This window comes from Armigeres subalbatus, chromosome 1 (assembly GCF_024139115.2).
Source record: "Armigeres subalbatus isolate Guangzhou_Male chromosome 1, GZ_Asu_2, whole genome shotgun sequence".
Classification (NCBI taxonomy): domain Eukaryota; kingdom Metazoa; phylum Arthropoda; class Insecta; order Diptera; family Culicidae; genus Armigeres; species Armigeres subalbatus.
The window spans coordinates 301,521,236-301,546,321 of record NC_085139.1 but is presented as its reverse complement, the minus strand read 5'-3'; the positions used below and the strand labels follow the sequence as shown (position 1 = coordinate 301,546,321).

General features: G+C 40.7%; 3 protein-coding genes across 5 annotated transcripts; 1 reads left to right on the top strand and 2 right to left on the bottom strand.

Moving 5' to 3' along the window:
• The first annotated feature begins 330 nt into the window (after window positions 1-330).
• Window positions 331-2,469, top strand: LOC134207521 (XK-related protein 6-like). The gene is made up of 3 exons (XM_062683225.1): window positions 331-348; window positions 795-1,150; window positions 1,211-2,469. Exons 1-3 carry the CDS (start codon window positions 331-333, stop codon window positions 2,229-2,231), a joined length of 1,395 nt encoding a protein of 464 aa, XP_062539209.1. The 3' UTR covers window positions 2,232-2,469.
• A 4,121-nt stretch (window positions 2,470-6,590) lies between these two features.
• Window positions 6,591-9,690, bottom strand: LOC134207519 (uncharacterized). The gene is made up of 2 exons (XM_062683224.1): window positions 8,960-9,690; window positions 6,591-6,906 (listed from the first exon to the last, which is right to left on the bottom strand). The coding sequence occupies exons 1-2, from the start codon at window positions 9,688-9,690 to the stop codon at window positions 6,591-6,593; spliced, it is 1,047 nt and encodes a 348-aa protein (XP_062539208.1).
• A 7,815-nt stretch (window positions 9,691-17,505) lies between these two features.
• LOC134207815 (double-stranded RNA-specific editase B2-like) lies at window positions 17,506-23,413 on the bottom strand. 3 transcript variants are annotated; one of them, XM_062683752.1, is made up of 6 exons: window positions 23,194-23,324; window positions 22,992-23,010; window positions 19,736-19,956; window positions 19,128-19,317; window positions 17,981-18,564; window positions 17,506-17,914 (listed from the first exon to the last, which is right to left on the bottom strand). In XM_062683752.1, exons 4-6 carry the CDS (start codon window positions 19,234-19,236, stop codon window positions 17,711-17,713), a joined length of 897 nt encoding a protein of 298 aa, XP_062539736.1. In that variant the 5' UTR covers window positions 19,237-19,317; window positions 19,736-19,956; window positions 22,992-23,010; window positions 23,194-23,324; the 3' UTR covers window positions 17,506-17,710. The 3 variants fall into 3 exon arrangements, with proteins under 3 accessions (XP_062539736.1, XP_062539737.1, XP_062539735.1); XM_062683753.1 differs by lacking the exon at window positions 19,736-19,956 and having other exon boundaries at window positions 23,194-23,320; XM_062683751.1 differs by lacking the exons at window positions 19,736-19,956; window positions 22,992-23,010 and having other exon boundaries at window positions 23,194-23,413.
• Between the last annotated feature and the right edge of the window lie 1,673 nt (window positions 23,414-25,086).

Genomic DNA, 25,086 nt, shown 5'->3' with positions numbered 1-25,086 from the left:
CTCGTTAATCTGATGTAGGCTTATTCCATCTTTTCATGGACATCAATGTCGTCAATGCCGAAAATCGTAGCAGACACGAACGTGCATCACATTGCCGCCCTCAGCGCGTTTCAAAGGGATTCAAAGGCGCTCCTGAAACTCGAACTACGTTCATAACCGTTCATAATGGTCGTCTTAGTGCACCGTGTTAGTGCATCCGAAATTTCGCATTCGTGCATCCGAAATTTCGCATTCGTGCATTAGCTGCCATAGCTGGTCTCGATCAATTTGTATTACAGGCGGCTTTTAAGTCGATGAACAGATGATTTGTTGGCATGTTGTATTGTCGGCATGACTGCAATATCTAACGTACGTCCATGAATTCGGTTTGGTACTGCGAACTTTCTTCCAAATGTCTATTACTAGGCGTAATGTATAAAATTTGAAAATGTCTCAGGGAGCTCGGTTGTCACACATATTCGTATACATAAATTATGTACTTTGCTTTTCTGATTCGATCATGTTGCATTTTTTGTGACCAATACTGTACAACTGAAATGATTTCGTGTATAGATGGCGGTGTGTGAACGTGCATTGCACTTCAAGGCGATGTCAGAGAGTATACAGCAAAAACACAAATATTATTGTCATCTCTGCTGTGCGCCTAAAGGAATCTGGGAGTGATGATGATGCGATCTTTTGACGCACTTTCGTTTTCCTCAGAATATCAAAGATATTAGTAAATTAGTGGTCCGTAAGAGTGAGCATGACAGTGAACCAAGATCTGATATAGGAGACAAATTCCGTCCTTTTAGTTAACGATACATCATCACCATCTAGACACCAAAATGCAGGATAAATCCGATTCCTACAGCAATGGAAATGGCACACCTCGATCAACCACGGCCACCGAAACGGATGGTTCTCGTTTGAGTGTGCTGGCCAAACAGCCGCTCGATTTCCTAACTCGCACCGACGAAGGCAATTTCACCGTGACCAACTCGGATATCGTGTGGACCGTGGTTTCCATCATCAGTAGGATAGTGAGCATCTTGTTGAACATCAACCTTGCATACGACTACTATCGGAAAGGAAAAGTGGATTATTTCATATGGACCACCTGTTGCATTATCATTCCCGGTATTGTGACCAGCGCGTTGATGGTATACATGTAAGCAGCATTTGCAGCTTCTTGATGTTCCCCTTGATGTAATACATCTTTCTATCGCAGGTACCTGGAAGACATGAAAGAGCACAAAAAGGTTCGCAAAAGATGCTGTGAGATACTGTTTTTCACCATTATCATTCCGTTGTTTTTCCGTTACTGCCAATCGTTGGCGTACGCCATCCAAAGCAAGATTGCTGAGGCCCGAAACGACCGCGACGTGCAGAAGAAATGTTACGAGTTTATGATCCAGGAGGACAGTGACGTCGCATTGGTGCGAATATTCGAATGTTTGTTGGAAGCCGCTCCGCAGAAAATTCTCCAGCTGACGATCGTCCTATCCGGTGAGGATCGTATAACATGGCCTCAATTGCTCGCAATATTCGGAGCCATTACTGGCATCGCGTGGTGCATGGCTTCTTACTATCGGTGCATACGATTTTCCCAGCCTGATAAGCGGCACATCTCCTGGTTGGGTACTATTTCGCAAATTCTGTGGCATTTCTGCGTTACCATGTCAAGAATCCTGGCGATTGCAATCGTGGCCAGTATCTACCCACAGTACACGCTGATCGCGTGTTTCTTACATTCTTTTACCATGACCTTGTGGATATTCTTCTTTGACCGTTCGCCCTTCTGCAGTTCGACTATGCTGCACAGTTTTGTGTTTTCTCTGGTTTTGGGAGTAGTGTTCATTTTTACATACATCCTGCCGAGAGTGGGACGGACATTCTATAGATACCTCATCTACTATAGCTTGTGCGGGACGGAAAATCTCGTCTGTGTTATAATCTACCTCTGTTATGTGCGAAACGCCACTATCAAAGAGTCCTATTATCTGCCACTGCTGAGTGCAGCTCCGATTGTGCTTTTCATGATCGGAATCTTGTCGATGGTATGCTACTATAAGAACTTCCATCCCAACATAATGTCACGTAGGCATCAGAAGCAGGACACGCCCAGCAACAGTGTGGCTGACAATTCTTCGGCGGGCGAGCAATCACGTCCGCATTCAGTGTCTAATGAGGCGACTCAGGACACATCCGAACCCAAATTTCATGGGTGCGAGCCGAAGGTCGACATCTAAACCTAAACTAGATTATGAAAAATAGAAAATATAATATTGTGTAGCTTTAAGTAGATCTATCAAGCAGTTGGATGAATAGTGTGTGTTTGTTATATTGTTTTTTTTGACAATTATCTACCATGAATGTGTGATACAAATTAATCAGACTGAAATCCAGATGAAATCATTTTTGGAATTATAAAATCCAATACCATTGAGTATTATTATGGCAAAAAAAAAAACGTTTTCGTATTTCCGACATATGGGAGAGAGAATAACTCAATGCATCCGAACGAAACCCAGAATATTTTTACCTAGGAGTGATAGCATTTTCGTTTTAGAAGTAGGGAAATGTACAATCTTTGCTGTAAACCATTCAAGTTAGGATGATTCTGTTATTATCAACGTATCCCCGGGCCTCGGCCAATCTGTAATGTCTTAACACTAGGCAACACGTCTATCTTTGAAGTTTAGTGTAGGAACTGCGCTGAAATCTATCAGCACAGCCTGAACCACCTTGAAGTGGTAGGCCGCAATGCCCTGCACTGCCTTCGGTGACATAGTGCGGGTGCCCTACGAAAGGCTGAAACACATAAGGCTGAATACTCATAAGGCTGAAATCCCGAAAGGCTGAAAGTCTCAAAAGGCTGAAAGTATCAGAAGGCTGAAATTGATGGGATGAAATGCATCCCAACCATACGATATGTTGTACCAACTATGTTGAGTAGTTTTATAGTGAATAATGAATAATGAATAAAGGAAGAAGAATGAAAAATAAAAGATAAATAAAAAGAATAAAGTATAAAGGATAAAGAAAAACGAATAGAGAATAAAGAATAAGAAATAAAGAATAAAGAATAGAGTAAAGAAAAACAAAGAATAAATAATAAAGAATAAAAAATAAAGAAGAAATAATAAAGAATAAAGATTAACGAATAAGGAATAAATAATAAATAATAATGAAGAGTAAAGATAAAAAATAAAAATAAAAAAAAATGAAAAATAAAGAATTCAGAATAAAAAAGAAAGAAAAAAATATATTTTAGCTTTTTAGTGGAATGTCTTCACTTGTCATAAGACGAGTTTGTACAATCCCATTTAATTCCACCACCTAATTGTATTTCGACCTCAACAGTAAGGTTGTCTTCAGTGTCTCGTAAGAATAAAGAATAAAAATTGCACAGAAAAGAAGGAAGGAGGAAAGAAAGTAAAGGAGAAGGAAGAAGAGAGAAAGAAGACGGAAGAAGGGAGAAGGAAAAAAGATAAAAGATTGAAGAAAGAACATAGAAGAAAGAAAAAGGAAAAAGTAAGGTAAAGTTGGAAGAAGGAATAATGATGAAGCAAGAAGAAACAAGGAAGAAAGAAGACAGAAGAAGAAAGGATAAGGATGGAAGAAACAAGGGAAAGGAAGAAGAAACTGAAACAAGGGGAAGATATGACGAAAGAAAAGAGAAGGGAAAAGATGAAAGATTGAAGAAAAATAAAGAAGAAAAAAGGAGGAAAAAGTAAGATAAATATGGAAGAAGGAATAATGATTAAGCAAGAAGAACCAAGTAAGAAGGAAGAAAGAAAACGAAACTAAAATGAAGAAAAAAAGAAAAGGAAGACAGTAAAAGAAAGGAGAAGGAAAAGGGAAAAGGAAGGAAAATGAAGGAAGAAAAAAACAGATGAAGAAATAAGGCATAAGGAAGCAGGAAGAAAATACCGAAGAAGGAAGGACGAAAAAAGGAAAAGGAAAAAAGATTGAAAGAAGAAAAGAGGTGGAATGAAGAAAGAATAGAGAAAAATAAATAAGGAAAAAGAAAGAAGACACTAGGAAAAGGAAGAAGATAGAGGAAGGAAGACAAAAAGGGATGGAAAACAAGGACATGGAAGAAGGAAGAATGAAGAAGAAAAAAAAGGAAAAGGAAGAAAAAGAAAAAAGAAATATGAAGGAAGAAGAAACCAGAAAAAAGAAGTAGGAAGAACAAAGAAGGAACAGGAGAGGTAGAAGAAGAAAGAAGGAAAAAGGAACAAGGAAGGATGAATTAAGAAGAAAGAAATAAGAAGAAAGGTAGAACGAAGAAGGAACTAGCAAGGGCTAAAAAAGAAAGAAGGCAAAAAATGAGAAAAATGAAGAAAAAAGGAGAAGAAAGAAAGAATAATAGAGAAGGAAAAAGAAGAAGGAAGAAGAGAGAAGAATAGAGAATAAATAATAAAAAATAAGAAAGTAATCTTGACAAGAATCAAAAACCAAATACAAGAATCAAGAACAATAAAGTCTTGTTCCTTTCTATGTTACCTCAAAAAATTTTGAGCTGTATAGACTAAAAATAAGAATTCCGTATAAAAATTGAAAGACAACAAGAAGGTTGTGGATCATTTTAGTTTGTGTCCCTATTAACGTCAAATGTGAATTCTTCTACTTAAATTGGTTTCTCATGATTTTTCAGCCTTTCGAGTTTCAGCCTTTTGTTATTTCAGCCTTAGGTGATTTTTTTACTTTTCAGCCTTATGAGTTTTCAGCCTTTTGTGATTCAGCCTTTCGTGGAAGACCCGCATTACTATTCCAAGCTCCAAGCCACGATGGCCGTTGGTTCACATGCACATCTGTAAAATCAGTGCGTCAATGTCAAATTGTGACACGGCATTGAACAAAAATAGTCAACATGTGATATCACCACGACAGGATATGTCTTTGGTTGCCATATCAGTGCTAATGGCGTAAGCCCACCCATCGCGGCAAGATAACATATCCGAGGGGAGGGAATAAACTACAGACGGTGAAAGTTATTGCATGACACTGTTGTTTGCGGTATTATTTACGGAAATAAAAAGAAAGACTAAAATTTTCAAAAATTTTGGGATGACAAAATCGGGTCGAAAACGTGATAAAATCGGGGAGTGACAAAATCGGGTCAACACTGTATACATGTTCTGCTACCTTAGATCTAAATTCGTAATACAATCCCTTTATCATTTTTCCTTTTCGCTTTGCTTACTTCCACCACAGACAAACAGACATAACACTCGACAAATTTCCATTGTTCACTGATTTACTGGTCAATTCAAATTATCATTAGTCGGCCAATCGATCACTCGTGGCGCGCGCATCGTTTTTGCTCGAGTTTGACGTTTGCTCACGAAATCAACAGATGTCGTTAGTGTTTGAACGACGATGAATTTGATGAGTAAATGTTCAATGTGTTATGTCTGTTTGTCTGTGCTTCCACCATATGCTCCTTGAACCTTACATCTAATGATCTTTTTGTTTGGCCTACATAGATTCTTTCCCATTAAGAGCAACTTCTTTTGTAAACGCCTGCCTTATTCAACATTTCTTTTTTATTCTTCGTTAACCCCATTAAAGACTTGAGTTGGTTACTTCTGTTGGAGAATACTAGATCGATGCCGAACTTCCTTAGTCGAGGGCGTAGTTGGTTGGTGATATGTTGATCATATAGGAGTGAAACTCTTTTCAGTGGCTCATCGATCGGTGTCAGCGTTGTTCGTCCATTTCGGCGTAGGGTCCTTTTCCTTATTGTGTATCGCTCGTAAAATCGTATCCGTTGCTTTTTGCTGTTTCCAAAATATGTTGTAGTTTCTTCGTTTTTCCCTCTTCGCTCAGGGGTATCGTCTACATCCTGTGAATCATGTGATGAAATGTGGCCATTTTATACTGATACGAGTGGTTCGATGTATATGGGATGACTCTCATGATGTTCATCGGCTTCCTGTAGATTTCGAGGCTCAATGTCGTACTTGATTCTCTGATAATTTCATGGGTAAACTTGATTTCCTTATGCACGTTGTGTTGTATAGCTTCGATAATCTTGGGTGAAAATGCCGTCGACATATCTCCACCATATCTCGGGTAGTACTCCTTGTTCCTGCAGGTTGTTCTCCAAGTTCGCACAAAAACGCTGATAGCGGATTCCCCGTCTGTTTGTAGTAGTTTCCTCGGAATGTGAAGTAGTTCTCCGTCATGCACAGTCTTGTCAGATTTAGGTACATCTTCATCTTTCCTCGCCATGCTTTTTCTGTCCTTAGTGTAAACAGCCAATCCTCCTGAAGATTCAGAGCGTTTTTCACTGGAACGCTTGGAACCATTATGTCCTCTTCTTTGATGTGTCCTGATTCCAATAGCTTCTGGGCGAACTCCTGGGTGTTGATGACTGAGCTGCTACCATTCGGCATACTTTAGAACTCCTTCACTAACCATTTGGCCAGGTTTTGCGTAGGGGAACCCACTGATTAAACTATCTCTCCCATCTCCTTACCAGGTTTATGGCTCTTTGGTAATCCTTTCATCCTTGGTACCGCTGGGTTTATTGTCTTCACTTGAGCTTCTCCGATGATTGCCCTACACTCCTTTATCGCTTTCTCCGTTGATCGTGACTCTTAAATGCCTATATGGTCCTCCGTTGATTTTCTGCGTTGCCTTTGTCCGCTTTCATGTTTCTCCTTCAAAATCCTTCTCTCGTCATGGTTCGTTGCTCCGTGTTGTCCTTCTTTGATGGCGTTTGCTACGATGTTCCTGGCTGTATTCTGATCCTGTTGCTCGATATTGCGGGAGATTGCAGTCTCCATATCCATGATCTGTTCCATGTCCGATTTTTGTATTACCGCATATCCCAATCCATCGTTTAGGTGGACTAGCTGTTCCTCCGTGAACTGCTGTGTTGAACGGTTAACGACGAATCCCTCGATGATCGTACTGTGGGTTTACCGTTTCGGATTTCCTCTGATGATTTCACTCGTTGTTTAGCTTTTTCCAGTGTAGTCTCCTCTTCCGATCTGCTTCGCATTCATCCGCTCTCTTCACCTTCTTCAAGAACAAGTCGAAAGATTCAGGGTTCTCCTTCGCTAGCGTAGTGCCGTTTTACCGGTGTCTTCATGTACTCAGCCTCTGCCTTCTTATTGATAAAGGGGAGATCCCATCTTAATCTTATGGCTAACGGGCGCGTCAGCTTCTTCTTTTGACAATTTTTAAGGTAGTCCACGTCTTTATTAATAGCTGTAATTGTTCTCCTCAGATTGAGGAAAGTATTGAGCTCTGCCTGCTTGGATGCCATTTTCAAGAAAATTATTTAGCTCTTTTTTAGTGGAATGTTTTCACTGTCATAAGACGAGTTTAGTACAATTCCTTTTAATTCCACCAAATCGTATTACTTTTACAAACACGTATTTCGAGTAGATCCAGGATGAAAACTATCGAGACATCATTTTTTAAACCCTTTGGAATTGTTTTATATTTCAGTGAGAATTCTAAAGTAATTTAAAAAAAATGTGAAGGGAATAACTACTTCCACAAGATATCCTATTTTCAATGAAGTAATTTATGGACAAAATTCTCAAAGATCAACCTGAATATTTCCTGATAAAATTGTTTTATAAACATCAAAAGCAGCGAATGTAAAACTGAAACATTACCATTGACCACAACATTATCCTCCTCTTGCGTCCGAGCAGGATTATGGAGTATCGCGTAACATTTAATTGAGACCATCGCCACCTACGCACATGAGGTAGACCATATGATGCTTTTATCCACTATCTTTCTCTCTACATGACAATGAATGTGACCACCTAAGGACGTGAGTATCGACTAAATACTTTATACTTTTAACAACCTTCCAAATATTTACTTGTTGGTTCTATGTTAAACATTTTTGATGATTGTTTGTTGAACGGTTATGAACTATGACCCATTTCAGCCATTTGAATCAGTTTCGATTGCTATCACTAGATAAATTTCAATCATTTCAACGATTTTCCAGAACTTCTTTTGTTTGATGGGAACCTGACTTAAACGCTGCTTATGTAGAAACTGCAAAAAAATCGAAACGACTCCGACACAAAACTTGAGTCTAAATAATCCTAAATATTAAAAGGGACTTTTTAATAAAAAAAAAACTATTTGGATAAGATCTCAACAGTGACCATTTGAGCAACGTGTCTTTGGAACCTTTGTTATTGCTTATAGAAACAAACTCGATTACCATGGGGAACATTTTTACTGGGGAAGACTTTTACTCTAGAGACTGCCAACGGTCACACAAAATAGACTTTATTATTGGAATGGCAGTAAAACGGACTGCGGGAAACCGCCAAATGTTGAACGGCTAATTTTGTCGCCTACTGTTGAACTCCCATAAGAAATGCACGTTCAACAATAGGCGAATTACCCTACTTGTGGTGGTATGCTACTGTGCAGTGGTAGAAGTAAAATTTTTATTTAATTGACATAAGTTTATGATTGCTTAGATACCGTTCGATCTGAACGCCTACTGTTCATTTCATTCTCCAACACTCCTTCTCGGGCAGATCCGGACGAATTCCTATTGCTTCCTTTAGTTTTTTTTCCAAACGAACTCGTTGAAATGGTTTCGTCATCAAATCGGCCAACATTGTTTCGGTCGGGCAATACAGCATTCTGATGATCTGCTTTTCTTTTAGGTCCCGAACGAAGAATTTTGTTTCAATGTGTTTGCTGCGTCGTTCGATACGATCTCCTTCAACCAGCTTCAGTGGCGTAGCCAGGGGGTGGTTGTGGGCATAAAACCCCCCCCAGAGCCAACAATTTTAGAAGAAATTTTTTTTTTGAAAAAAAAATATGCACAGAACCCCCCCCCCCCCCCCAGACCAATTTTCTGGCTACGCCACTGACCAGCTTGATACAGCTATGATTATCTTCAAATACTGGAATGGGAACATCAGTTACTTCACCGTCACCGATCTCATCAAATAATCGTTTCGTCCAAACTAACTCTTGGCAGCCTTCAGCGAGCGCCACGAAATCCGCTTCAGTTGAGCTTAATGCAACGCATGATTGTGAGCGTGAGCCCCAGGAAATTAATCCTCCTCCGAACATAATGAGTACACCAGAGTTTGACTTCCTGTCGTGAGAATCACCAGCCCAGTCTGCATCGTCGAACATCTGCAATCCTTCATTTGAAGTACCTAGATGTAGCTTGTTGTTGCTGGTGGTATACAAATATCGTAATACTCGCTTGGCTTCAGTCCAGTCATGCGAATTTGGGCAGCTTGATTTTTGTGCCAAAATCGATGTGCTGACGGCGATATCTGGTCGCGTGTGTACAGCTACGTACAGGAGACCTCCAATCAAGCTCATGTAGTCATGGTTGTTAGGTAGCTGATCCATCTCCTCCTTCTTCTGTAGGTAGCCGGGGTCAAGTGGTATCTTTGACGGTTTCGCTAGTTCCATACCAAAACGTTCTGTCAACCTTCGAATGTACGTTTCCTGATTTAGCTTGTATCCGGATGGGCTGTTCTCGATCTCCATACCAAGGAAATGACGAATATCTCCAAGATCCGCCACCGTGAAATGTTCTTGAAGAGTTTTCAGAATAGTTTTGAATTCCTCCATTGTCTGAGTTACAATGATCATGTCGTCGACGTAGATTAAAATGTACGCAGCAGAACCATTTTCACGTCGTACGTACAAACACGGATCCGATTCTGTTGGCTGGAACCCCATGGCTTTGAAAACAGTATCGACTTTTCGATTCCATACGCGCGCTGATTGTTTCAGGCCGTACAGGCTCCTCCTCAATCGGCAGACTATCTTCTCGTCACCGATATGATAACCCTCTGGCTGACGCATATATACGGCTTCTTCCAGTACACCGTTTAAATATGCAGTTTTAACGTCGACGTGTCTTACGATGGATTTCCTTCGACTGGCAACGGTCAGTAATGAACGAAACGTCACCTGCTTTGCTAGTCAATCCCGTATCGTTGTGAAAACCCTTGTGCGACAATTCTTGATTTGTACCGAGCTACGTTGCCTTTGTCGTCATGCTTGGTTTTGAAGAGACATTTACAGCCAATGACTTTCTTGTCCATAGGAAGCTGTACCAATTCCCACGTGTTGTTTGCCATCAGCGCCTGATATTCTTCATCCATGGCGGTTTGCCATCGAACGGCGTTGACACACCGCAACGCTTCATTGCGTGTTTGGGGATCGCTGGATTTCCTCATGGAACGTTTCCTAGCCTTCAGCCCTTGTCGCGGACTGCTGTGACCCTCTGGGTCAGACTATTGAGAATGTGGAAACGAAAAGTGTTTGCTCGGAAATACAAAATCATGGTACTTGCCTGGAATCGCGCGCTCCCGACCACTGCGCCTCAACACCTGGGACTCCGGTGCATTAGAAGATTGTTGCGGTGGGAGCGCCATAATTGTCACGTCACCATTGACACCATTGGAATATTCGCTTGTTTCTGCTTGCGAAAAGAATTCTTCATCTGATCCAGATTGCTCATCATTGGAAGATGCTTCATAGTCTTCACGAATTTGCTGAATTGGAGCATCTTGATGATTTGATTCGGATAAATTGTTTTCAAAATCCAAACTCACAAACGTTCTCACTCGATTCGAATTACTCCTCGCAGCTACTGGATGTACCAACGTATTGTCACGACACGACTCGCTTACGAAAATTTCATCACGGCTCTTGAAAACATCCTTCTTCAAGTGATCAAAAAGTCGATAGGCTTTGCTCTGGTCATCAAAACCAACCAGAATACACTCCTTCGATTTTACATCCAACTTCCTCCGCTTTTGCTTGGGAATATGTGTCAGTGCCTTCGTGCCAAAAATTTGCATGTGTGATAGATCAGGCTTGCGTCCAGACCAGACTTCTTGTGGTGCCAATTTACAAGGGGATCTATCGATTACGTACGTTGTAGCTGCTCTCGCTTCAGCCCAGACAGATTTCGGTAGTTTCGCCTCAAACAGCATACATCTCGCTCGTTCAACGACGGTTCGGTTGACTCGCTCCGCCAATCCATTTTGCTCCGGAGTATATTCGGTTGATGGATGGATTATTCCAGCTTCGGACAGACGTTTTTGAATAAATAAATGATAACAGTATTCCTTACCGTTGTCACTTCGAAGTACTTTTAGCTTGAAATGAGGTCTGATTTTCAGCTAAAACACGGAACTGCTCGAACGCGTGTAGAACTTCTGTTGCAGATTTGGACTTCAGGAAGTAGAATAGTACTTTGTTCAATCGTCGACAAACGACACATAATATCGGCTTCCACATCAATAGCGAACGTTCCGCACATGATTGTATGTCATACCCCAGAAACCCATTGCCCAGAAAGTGATTCCCTAGAAATTAATTCCCCTGAATGCACTACTCCCCAGAAAACCATTCCCCAGAATACCACAATCCCTCGAAAGACATTTCCCAGAATGCCTCCATCCCCCGAAAGACATTCCCCAGAATGTCCTAATCCCCAGAATACCATACCCCAGAATGCACCATTTCCTAGCTTAGACTAAATACTACGTAATTGCTTCATCCCGGGCAAATGCGTACTTTTGAAGAAGGAGTCATCTACTCTTTTGCCTTATTCCGGGCAAATGGATACTTTTAAAGAAGGAGTCATCTACTCTTTTGCTTCATCCCAGGCAAATGCGTACTTTTAAAGAAGGAGTCATTTACTCTTCTGCCTTTTTTCCTGGCAAATGCATACTTTTGAAGAAGTCTACTCGTTTGCCTTTTTTCGGGCAAACGAATACTTTTAAAGAAGAAGTCATCTGCTCTTTTGCATTATCCCGGGCAAATGCGTACTTTTAAAGAAGGAGTCATCTACTCTTTTGCATTATCCCGGGCAAATGCATACTTTAAAAAAATGAGTGATTTACTCTTTTACCTTTTCCGGGCAAATGCATACTTTTGAAGAAGTAGTTATCTATTCATTTGCCTTTTTCCGGGCAAACGCATACTTTTAAAGAAGGAGTCATCTACTCTTTTGTCTTATTCCAGGTAAATACATACTTCTAAAAATGGAAATCATATATTCTTACGACCCATTGCATTTCATACTCTTTTCAATGATTATGCCAAATGGTCATACCTTTTTCTGGGGAACGGGTGATTCTGGGTTTTTGGTTTCTGGGGAATGGGTCATTCGGGTTTTTTTTTCTGGGGAATGGGTCATTCTGGGGATTTCTTTTCGGGGAAATGGTGCATTCTGGGGAATATCATTCTGGAGAATTGGTCGTTCTGGGAAATGGAATTCTGGGAAATACCATTCTGGGGAACTGATTCTGGGGATTGGTATTCTGGGCATTGACATACAACCTCCGCATATATCCCGGTGAACAAGCTTCAATGGTCCAGTAGCCCGATGTCCGTTTTTAGGGAATGGAAGACGGGTTTGCCTACCCATAGCACACACCGTACAATTGCTGATTTATGATTCCTTGAAATCTACTCCTCTGACAAGACCGTTCTTCAATTGTTTCAGACTACGAACGTTGAGATGGCCCATTCTTGGTTCTATACTATTCCCCAGAAAACCTTTCCCCAGAATTTCATTTCCCAGAATGTACCATTCCCCAGAAAACCAATCGCCAGAATGTACCATTCCCCAGAAAATCAATCCCCAGAATGTACCGTTCTCCAGAAAACCATTCCCCAGAATGTACCGTTCCCCAGAAAACATAATATATAGATAAACATGATTCCATAATAAGTCACCATAATTAAAATCATTTGTGTTGATGAGTTGGATGTGCAAAGGCCATTGAGGTAATTTTTTTAGAAACTATAGTTTCAAATACAATGTGCCTTTTGGTATAATGACCATAAGGTGCACGCCAAAGTAAGGTTCCTGCCAGAGTAGACGGGCCTACGCGACGTCGCGCGAAAATTGCACACAAAGGAATAACAGTCAATAATAAGGAACTGTCAAATCGCATGGACGCTTCGCATTGCATTTCGCGTCTATCTGGCCACACCCTAACCGCGATGTGCGATGCGACGCGACGCGACTCACGCAAAGCAATAACAATTATTATCAATGAACTGTCAAACTGCACTGTCGCGTCAGGTCGCATAGCATAGTCACGTCTATTCTGGCCTAGCTGGAGCATAAGGCCCCAAAACAGAAAAAAATTATTTCTTCTTATTTTGAAGCATGCCTTGATTGAGGAATCAAATAGGAACCCACGCATTTGCCTGGAATAAGGCAATTAAGTCAATGATTCCTTCTTTTAAAACGTCTTTAATATGTTTGTGCTTCACACGCGTTTGTCCATAATAAGGAACAAGAATATAAAAATGAGTGAATAATTCATTCTTTTAAGGCACGAATTTGCCCGAAATAAGGTTAACGAATGATTCCATCTTTTAAAATGCGCATTTGCTCGGAAAAAGGCAAATGAGTGATACATTTTTTAGACTCACACATTTGCTTGAAACACCCCTTTTTTCAAATCACGCGTTTGCACGGAGTATATCAGTATATGATGCCTTCTTTTGGAATATGAATTTACCCGCACTTATAAAAATCTACAGTTCCATCCTGTTCCATCGAACAAATTAAAAAAAAAATACAAATACTGCCGTTACACGCATAACTGTCCCATGTACATAGGAATGCCCGTTTACTAGAAGCATTAGCCGGAAATAAGGTGAATCATAATTGAACGCTTCTAGAAAAGCACACATTTGAATATAATAAGGTAATTTTTTTCAATGACTGATTTTTCAATGACTGATAACGGGTGGCAACTAAAACATTGAATGACTTCAATACTTTTCTATTACAATAAAAATGCTTTCACCGAAATATTACTTTATGTGAATGAATCCTTAAAACATGCCGTCGAAACAGGAGTATTGCGGCGCGCATTGTACACTTTATCAAGTGAACCAAGACCATGAGAAAAGTACACGGTCGAACATTTTAAGCGTGAAAATGTTTCGAAAACTGTCATAGCATTTTTTGGTCAACTAAGCTCCATTGTATAAGCAGGATCAGAAGCAGTATTTCAAAATTCGATGTGGCAGAGCCTTCCAGCGGTCATGTCATACCAGCAAGACTAAGCTGCGCCGCACGGCGAACCATGGACCATATGCTAATATTCATTAGTTTAAGTTTGAAGACTAATGGCATCTCTTTGTATAACATAATCTATTATATCAGATTGAACTGTGTACTACTTTGTAGTTTTTTTTCCGAGCCGTTCATTTTGTTCCAGTTTTTTAGTTGTCAAAATCTTTTTTCTTCATTTCAGGAATCTGTTTAAAGGTATGAAAACAATTCTGGGATATGGTCCATTCTGGGAATGGTTTTCGGGGAATGTTTCATTCTGGGAAGTGGTTTTCTGGGGAATGTTATAGAATCCCATTCTGTTGTGCCAGAGATCCAAATTCAACGGTGTTACTGCAAGCGACAAAGCTTTTCGATCGCTGGATTCCTCAAATCGAAATAATCCTTTCTTCATGTCTTGGACGCCTTGATTGGTGAACCGAACTTCATGGCCACGTCGAACGATTTGACTCACCGACAACAGATTGTTCGACATTGTCGGTATGAGCTTGACATTCTAACATCGATCGGAGGATTTTTCGGGCAGCTTCTGGGGAAGAGCCTGACAGTTCCAGTGGCAGTTATTTTCATCACACCTTTATCGGCTGCTACAACATCGCCACTTGCCGCCTCCTTGTTAATCAGTAAATTACGATTCATATTGAAATAATCTGATAATAAATTGAAATAATTAATATTGAGCGTTTTAGGGGAAAATGTTACAAGGTTAAAAAATTTCAAACTTCCATTTACTTCCACTATAATCACTAATGTATCATCAGATACGTACTTCGTTTTCTATTTGAAAACTTCTTTTCAGTGTTTTGTTATCGACTATCATGATATTCTTCCTCCCCTTCATACGGGAGCTTGGCAGAAGGAAGGTCGTGTGATATGTGCCATCACAAATATTGCCCTCCGCTCGCTTTCAAATTGACTTCTATAAAAACATTCTTCATGCCTGCCGTAGCCTAACGGAACTATCAATTCTATACTTTCGCCTCTAATCATGAACATGTACGTCTGAGTTTGGAAGATGATATTAGCATTTCCATATCATTGTAAATCGTTTAACTTCACGTAGAAGTAATACACTCAAAACATTACTTAGTGCACTATAAATTTTCCAAATTAGGTTTTGTGGCAGCGCCGATGGAATATGAATCGTTGAGGGATTGGATTTGCGACTATGGTGAACTGCGTCCATGGCCAAAACCCAGGGCTGGTAGCGATAAATGTCGTTTAAAATAGTGACTTAGTGACCAATGATGACGAAAAAAGTGACCAAATAGTGACTTTCAGAAGCAGAAAAAGTGACCAAATAGTGACTTTTGTATGAAGTATTAACCAGGTAATGAGCTGAGTTGCATTCGTATTGTCACTGTGTAACTCGTAGTAAATCAGAAACTAGGGATATCATGTTTTTCAAATCCTTATTAAAATGATATCAGAAATCAAGAGAAGACAAAAATTACAAAATCATGAGGATTACCACTGCTGGCCGTGTGCATCTTCATCGTAACTAGGGAGAGGATGGATCTTAGCAGGGGGCAACCGACTTGGCGACACAATCATAAATACCACGAAGTTGGACATTGAGAAAGGTATTCGTTGGGACATCCAGAGGCTAGCAATAAGACCATGGTAAACTTTATTCCGTAACACACCACTTCTTTAACAACATTAATTCAAGGCAGAATATTTTGTAGACATTCCTGCTGTCTTTCAGAAATATCCGCGGGAACTACACGTCAATTATTATAAATACTAGCCACCCTATAACCAGAGACCGGCGGAGTGAAAAACTGTCGAAATGGCAACGTATGAAAATGCATGAAATAGTGAAAATAATACTGGCATCACTTGAACTTTTTGCTTGCTTCTTATGGATGCAAAAAGTAAACAAGTCGAATTGGAACCGCTTTTGAAGGTTCGATTGGAAACAAGATGGCGTCTTCGCCGATCTCTTATTGTAGTATTTCTAATAAAAATTGCTCCGCGAATCCTCAAAAAAAAAAATCTCCTTCAAATACAAGCGGATTTTTTCATGAATTCCGGTAGAAATCTTTTTGAGAATTCCTGTAGATATTGTTTGGTGAATTCCTAAGAAAAACCTTCCGAAAATTATTTCCCAAAATCAAGGCGGAATTTTTACGGAATTTTACACAAAGATTTATGCGGTCATCGCTACAGAAATTGCAGTGAAAGTTCCTCCAAGAGCAACAAAGTTAGGAAGCTTTTTATAACGAAGGTGGATTTTTCTCCAGATACAGGCAACTTACCCAACTTAGGAAGTAGTGTGCTGGATTCGCCTAAAGATGCGCTAAACAACGCATCAATTAGTTTGGCATATAAAACTTCGGTTCGGAAGTCCCGATGTCCGAATTCTAATGTGGTGCGACGCCGACAATATCGTGCTGTGTGGTTCGTCGTAGAGGGGTTAATCAATCAGAAACTAAGAAGTATCTCGGAATTATGTCAAAATTGACGTGACAAAAAAAATAGATATTCAGAAACGATGAAAAATGACAAGAAGTGAAATTCTTACCCTTATCATGCTTGTTAAACGAGTGCTCAAGAGTATAATGCATTCAATAATGGCTTGGAAATATCAAAAAAATTGGGTAAGCATAGACATCAAATGTGGAGTCCCTTCTCAACGCCATTTTGCTATCGAAAACAAAACCCTACGCTCCTTATTTATTAAATTTCCAGCCAAAACTAAATCCGCGCGAAGCAAAAACCGCGAAAATCGCGAAATCCTCGTAGTCGTAACAATCCTGCGCTTTATATACGGCGTTGCCTAAACGTATGCCCAAGCTTCGCTATGTGGTCTGCATACAGGCCTCTCGATCCCGAAGTCCATGGTTCGAACCCACTCTGCCTTTCATAAGACGGCCTTGGAGCAATTTTTCAAACTTTATATATTTTGCTAACAGATTTACATTTGATTTGGTTGATGATAATGGTAGGTACAAATGATTTTTATTTTGAACTTTTTTTACAAACGGTGGTGCGAAAATAGTGACTTTAGTGACCATTTTCCGAAAAATAGTGACTTTAGTGACTTTTGGATGCAAATAGTGACTTTTCAGTGACTAGGCTCAAAATAGTGACCAAGTCACTAAAAAGTGACTTGCTACCAGTCCTGAAAACCTTAGATAATCGAGTGGATGCATTACAAGACTATAAGAGTGTTTATCGAGAATGAATTCAGATAGTCGCTAACTGAGTATATTGGAAATTATTCTTGGTGATGTTTTAGCAAACATATTGATCAGTTAAAAAAGTTGTTTTCCTATGGCTTTCGGATCAATTGAATTTTATACCTAATCTAGTTTTTTTTTAAGACGGAATAGGTAATGTAGCAGTACCTCTATATTCTACAATCAATTGCTGTCAAGAAGTGCTGATTCACACTGTTGGTTCACAAAAAAAATGGAATACTCATTTATGGCCCGGATCGCGCACCTTCGTCAACGATCGCGGAAGCCTTGTTCTACTTTTTTTCTGTGTTAGTACAGTCACGATCTGCCAAAAATATTACGGCAGGCGTTCGAGTAAAAGTAAAGATGCTTGACTTCACGCTACATTCCGCGAAAACTTAAAATCTAATCTTTACATCATCATGATCTTAAAATAAAATAATCGGGAGAGATAAAAGTCTTACTCAGTAGCGACCTCAGCGAACTGCACGTCAAATAGTTGCCGGCAGGCGGCAACAGCGGCCTCCTTGCGGGCCAACTTCTTCGACCGGGCCTTGCCGATGAATCGTTGCCCGTCGACAGTCACTCCGACGGAGAACTCCCGCTTGGCTGGGTCGTTGGTATTGTTCGAGCCCAGGTCTTCGTAGGGGATTTGCGGGCGCATCTGCAAGGGGTAGAAAATACTTAGAATCAAAACTATTGTAGGGAATAAAAGCGGTGGGTGGTTTACCAGAGCGAGAAGGGCTGTCGGATGACGGGCAGCCGCATCAGAGGGTAAATCGGCCTTGGTTTTGGCGACCTTTGGAGCTAGCGGGTGAACACCTCCTTCGGTGAGCTTGACTGGGGCCTTGGCTGGCTTGATGGCCGGAATTTCGAATCCCTCGTTTTGCCATTCGTTGAACAGCTTGTACAGGGCGTAGGAAGCCAGGTGCAGCATCGGCACTTCGTCGGTTTCCGGAAGTTCGGCCATTTCCACATCATCGCTACCAGCGGCCGAGCCATTGTTGCCATTGTTCGTGGCACTGGGGGTGGTGGCCTTGGTTTCGGCATTCTGGCGAGCCTTGGCCATCTGGGCGATGACAAGATCCCGCAAGGCCTTCTCCGAAGCGCGGGCCTTGGCGAGATGCTTGTTCGGAGCGGTAGCCTCGTAGCGCACGTTGTTGACCACGATTTCGGCCGTCGTCTCCTGGCCGTTGGTGTTGATGGTGAACTCACTCATGCCGGGCCCCTGGAGCTCGTGGAGAGCCACCACGGCATTCTTCGGGGTCAACAGCTTGCGCAAACGGCGCAGCTGACGTGCTTTACGTTCTTTTTCTGGGAAAAGAAAATAGGTTGTTGTTAATTTTAAATATCTATTTTAAAGCCACGCAAAAATACGTTTTAAGAAAATCATATAATTGACAATCAAATCACTATGTAAGCTTGTTCAAATTATTTTTTTTAGCTTTACCATTGAACGGCTTTCAGATTTGCGCAGTGTTTGTAATCATTTATGAAGTAACTACCATCTAAACCCTCTCCTTTCCTTTCTCTGTTGTAGAGCTCCATCAAGTGTACCTTCCAACATTCATCAAATTGCTTCAGCAACAAAAAGCAATATTTGGCACATCTTGATGATCGTATTAGACTGCTTATATAATCAATCAATAAATATGAAACTATTGACAACAACACTAATAAAACGCGACGCGAGAATTATAAAACAGTTGAGTAACTATTGATTTACAATCGAAAACATTTTTTTACCTATGCCAAATATCTTTTGTTCTAACATTGTTCACAAAGGTGATTCCTTCCTAATGATATCTTCGAAAAATGTCGTGGAAAAGTGATGGTTTATCGAATAAGAACTAAGAGAATAAGGGTTACATATTTACCGAGACGTTTGCGATCGGCTGGGCTCAGATTCTTGCGGTTGGCAAAAATCTTTCGCATCTTGGCTCCGATTCCGCCCTCGGACTCATCTCCTGTGTCATCGACCGGCATAGTAGAATCGTTGTTGTTCTGCGGAGGCTCCTCAAATTGTTGTTGTTGTTGCTGCTGCTGCTGTTGTTGTTGTTGGTTTTGCTATAGAAAACAGTACACAGTGAATTAACGACAACGCTTCAAACTCCAAGGGGTTCAAATACGGCGAAAGGGTGGTACAGATATTTCTTGGGGGGAACAACTACTGGCGCACTCAATTTTTTGGCAGGCGGCGCATACACTCTCGGACTCGGCAAAACTACTGACACTGACTGCAACGAGAGATTCTCGGTTGATACTCGTTTGATTGATTGCATTTGGAACGGGGGAGTTGTCGCTTTCAGAGAAGTTCCGGTGGCGCACCTGTCGCTAGTTCTGATCTGGAGAAAAATGCGCGCACGCCAATAAATCGATGTGTTGCTGGTCCGGCATTTAGTGCCGGGTTCGTTGATGGTGGTGTAGTAAAGAGACCTTATGATTTGTTGTGTTTTATTGGTAAATGAGACTAGCAGATACATACTCTTCTACATTACCGGCTTGGTTTGAGCCTGTCTCGCTTTGATGGCTCAAATGCTGCGACGGGGAGGAGGGGCATGTCGAAGCTCATACGGTTGCGTAGCGCACCACAGGTGGTCTTCCGGCGGCGAAGCTGCAGGGCTTCCGTTTTCCTCCACTCTATATAGCTATGGCCATTTTCTATTGCGTGTGCTCTCGTGAGCTCCGACTAAGGGAGCGGTCTTTCTGTACCCCAACGAAAAACGAGTTTTTTGTTTGGTATTGTTTGAACGTGGACAGAGAGTCGCAGAATTCGGGAGCTTCACCTAGTGTCACGGACTCTGGTGTCGTCGGTTTGGGCGTTGAATTGGAGTGTGAGCTGAGTGCACGAGTCCGGAGACTAGCCGAGAAGCCACGAATTCTATACTATGTTATAATAATACTATCGGGATTTTTTTCGAAGTATTTCGCGTTGTTCAACAGCAACATGTTATCGACGACTGCGTAAATGTGTGGCCGGATTTTTCGAGATTTGACTCGCCAATCCGACTTTTAAAAATTACAAGCGTTGCGGTGCTTATGCTTTTATCGTATTTTAATGGTTTGAAGTTTTAGAAAATTAATTGTTCCGCCAGTGAAATAGGTCCACAGTCTACACGCTTAACGAGTCGATTTTTAAAATCTTCGTATTAGCGGGACAATGCCATGTAACATTATTTCACTAGAAGAAAAGAAAGCCGATTCTAAATTTGCTAAGTCTAAGACGTGTCATTGGTAGACATTTATGCTAACTAATGATTGATGTTATATCATTTTTGATATTCAACATTTTGTCGTTTTGAAAGTATGTTTTAAATCAGTGCCAAATCAATAAAATTTGTATTCGTCAAAAGTAAATTAATATTATTTAAAATACCAAAAAAATTTCTAACACATATAAAAATCACTAATGTACATTAAAATAATAGTCAAGAATATTTAATGAATGATAATGTAACTGTTCGAAACATTGTTTCTACACAAATTTCTGCCCGTTCTAAATTCAGCAACAAAATGTTGATCTACAATCAACAAATCAAGGCAATGAGAATAAACAAATTCCTTCATTCACCTGTCGAATCCGGAAAACGCCCCAACCCCAACCTTGTTGGCCCGGTGCCGTTTCAATGTCCGGAACCCGGTATTGGTAATCAACAGCCAGCTTTGTTGTTTTCATTTTGTCACGCTACGAACGGCGGTCGTCATCGCAGCCAAAATCGACCATTGAACCGGGCAGAGGGAGCTGGTATCAAACGCTATTTGAATTCCTTCTGGTAAAAAAAAAGAAAAAGAACCTCACAGAAAGGATTCTACAAAATGTTAATGCTTTAAAATAGCCTTCTCTCAAAAATTCGAAGATGGCTATTTCTATGTACATTGGCCTGTTTTTGCTGAATTTGTTCTAGATTCTATCAAAAATGGATGAAAGAGAGGGTTCAGCAAAATTTCGTAACAAACAAGTTGCGATAAGAATTCAGTATTGACATTTCTCAGAATTCGTGGACAATTAAAACCACAGTAGCAAACTTTCCAAACTACTAAGACGAATGCATTTCACCCCCTTTCTCTACATGAAGACTTGCTGTTGATATGCCTTGGGGAACATCACCCAGTGACCTCCATTTACTCCACAAACAAATTGATTAAACATTCTCGCATCAGCTAGAGTAGAATTTGGGCTTGGCAAAGAAAAAGAAAGCAAATCTATTTCCATTGGCAGCGATCGGGACCCAACCGTACCGTTTCTTTTGTAGAAGCAGGGCTGTTGCCGAGGTAATGACAAATTCTGCCAACTTTCGTTTGTCTTACATGACTTAAATGGGGATATGGCAACCTGTATTTAGAGGAATGTCGTAGATCAATACAAGCGGCGTTGACTTTTGAACGATACGCACGTCTACCCGCATGGTGTCATTGTCTCTGCCCTGTCAAGTCTAGTTCCCAAAATGGATAACAAATTGAAGAATTTTCAATGTGTCAATGCATTATCAAATCATAGGCTACCAAACGAAACATATTAACAAATAATTGCTGTAATTCTAAGGTTCAACTCATTCCCCGAATTAAACACAATTCAAAATTAATTTGTATTCATTTGTCTTGACCAGATGTTTCCTAGACCGAGAATCAAACCCGCCGATTGGCCATCCTACGCTTTTGTTCGCAAGGCCAACTGAACTTCTACAGCTTGCTAATAAAAACATTAGCAACATTTTAGCGTACTCTAATCATTGTGAATTAAGTTTTGCATCCCAAAACATAGTAATTTTGTATGGAAATGAGCCTTAATTGCATCTTTACTTGCAACAAATTTTCAAATAGTGTGATCTGAAACGCACCTCTAATCAACAAACAGTTTAGGAACTGCACGTTTAAATTTTTTTCTAACAGCCCTGCGCGTGGGAGTAGGCCTTATCGAAGCGAGCATAGAAAAACACTTTACATAGCTCGTCCCTACAAAGTATTTTGCTTCCCTTCCCAGCTGGTTGGCAAACTTACAAAGCTAATCGATAACATTTTGCTGCAAAACAACGGACGCGGGCATACCGTCTTGACTTCTAATGATTGTTTATTTCTGGACTGCTTTTACTGGAAGGACGCGCGATCGATCCGGGTAGGTAAGTTACCCGGAGCACGTCGGCAATAACCGTCAGTCCGGGTAGTTACCTATCCAGACCCTGGCAGACAGGTAGGATGGGATGATTATGATGGTGATTGGGGGGGAACGGGGATGCACAGGGGAACGGGAAGAAAACAGACAGAAAAGCTATGCGGGAAGAAAACTCGTCGACGTCGCCATCTTGGAAAATTCGATCGGGGAAAAATCTGCAAGGGAGCAGTGCGTCGTATGCGAGAACCATTGTCGCCGCCGCCGTTGCCGCTTGAAGATTTTCACCGGATTTTTCCGAAGCACCATCCACTCCATCCCGGTTTCTAAAGATGGCTGTGGCTTTGCGCTGCAAACTGGTTTTCTAGAACCGACAGATTTTCGTTCCTCTCTTCCTCGCGCGCTGTTTTACTTATTTAATTTTAGCATTAAAAGTTGTAAAAGATAAAGTTTCATAAGACGGGGTCGTTTTTACGTTCGTGGGTCCAGAACGATTCAGAGGTGAACGGTCTCCGACCGGAGGAAGCCCTATGCCTCCGCCCGGGAGGGCGAAGGCCGAGCCGCGCCCGACCGGAGAAGCGCCTTGCGGACAATGAACATAACTATATTTGGAAAAGAATGTTTCTATATTTACTCGCTCAATTCCAGACGTCCTGCCGAAAAAGTAATGGTCGATGAGTTAAAAGAAACAAAAATCTTGTTACAGAGAAAAATCAATTTCAGTCACTGATGGGGAAAAGATGAGGCTGGATGAAAAAGAAAATGGCCGGTGTCTGGCGCTGACGCGAGAACAAATTAGGCACGGATTCTTCCGTGCCGAATAAAACCTCAAATACCTGGTTGTTTCCGTTCGAGGAAACGAACTGCTGTTCGTACTGCTGCTGCACCTGCTGTTGGTTGCGGTTCTGGGTACCACGGGGATTGTTTCGGCGGTTCATGTTGTTGAGAGCTAAGGATTTTTCACCCAGTCAGCTTTTTCTGCACACACGCGAATAAGAGCGAAGTCCGAGCACAACTTGATACTACCGGCGATCACGAGAGACTGTGAAGAACGGGAACGATTTCGTCACCGGGAAGCCGAGCCGAACGAGCCGAAGTCGAAGACAGCTGTCAATTGACATTCGAATAGGCTTTTCGTGTGACAGCTTCTAAACACTCTTCGATGGTGCAACTCTCGCTTAACAATTGATTAGGGCCTACAATGAAAAGTAAACAAATTCAATTTTAAAGGTCAGTATCGACTTAAAAAGTAGAGAGGTTACGGAATTTTGTTCAATATTAAATACCAAGAGGAATTTTGACAACTGATCTGCATGGGGCAAATGGTCACTTTTACTTACGGAATAATCGAGCAGAAATTGTTTCCGAAAGTAAAGTGACAGCTCCCATTAATTTGCGTGGGAACCTTACAAATGCCAATTTTGTTTTTTGTTCTTTTAGGCCAGTATCGACTTGAAAAGTAGAGAGGTTACGGAATTTTGTTCAATATTACCATGCGGAATTTTGACAACTGATCTGCATGGAGCAAAATGTCACTTGTACTTACGGAATAATCGAACAGAATATTTTTCCGAAAGTAAAGTGACAGCTCCCATTACTTTGCGTGGGAACCTTACAAATTCCAATTTTATTTTTTGTTATAGGCCAGTATCGACTTAAAGGCCAGTATCGACTTAAAAAGTAGAGAGGTTACGGAATTTTGTTCAATATTACCAAGAGGAATTTTGACAACTGATTTGCATGGAGCGATTTGTCACTTTTACTTGCGGAATAATCGAGCAGAATATTTTTCCGAAAGTAAAGTGACAGCTCCCATTACTTTGCGTGGGAACCTTACAAATGCCAATTTTATTTTTTGTTCTTTTTATGTGGATACTGCTGTAAGAATTTTGTTTCGATTCTTTACTTTTCCGATTCAGTAAACGGAATTTAACATGGGATTGGGATAGAAAAAGGAATTTCTTTTGAACACGATACCAACCTTAAAAAGTAGAGAGGTTACGGAATTTTGTTCAATATTACCAAGCAGAATTTTGACAACTGATCGGCATGGAGCAAAATGTCACTTTTACTCAAGGGGCACGACACAAGACAATTCTCAAAAAAATTCCCATACTTTTCATCGGGTTTTTTTGAAATATTTTTTCCGAACGTTACTTTCAGTGTCTTACAAGGTTCACAGCAAAAAAAGTTGTTGAATATTACATCGAAATCGCTGCAACCCGTTGAATCCATCGACTGTTGATTATTACACTGGGCGATGTACACCATAGCCTCCTGTGTAATAAAAAGGAGCGATGTAATTTCGTATCGACGTAATAAATTGGACGACGTAATCAGAGCAATGTAAAAGAATGTGATTCAAAAAGTACTTTTAAAATCGTTGAATTGAGTTTTTATGGTAGTTTTCTTTCATAAAGTTATTTGTATCACTTAATTCTGTTATAAATATATTCCTATAGAATATTTTGATAAAAACATATTAAACAATAATCAATTATAACTTTTCTAGATCGCGCAGCCAGATCTTCCACACCTTCGGGCGTCCATTTTCTCACGTAAAGAGAAGGTTCCATTCAGCTACGGCAATGCCGGAATCCCATCTGCGGTACACACGGATAAAGGCAACATGCCGATTGTGAATTCCTAGCGGAGCAGTTCACTGTGCCACCAAAGTACTCTTTAATGGGTAAAATAGTACCCATTATGAAGTTAAATAGTTCAACTCA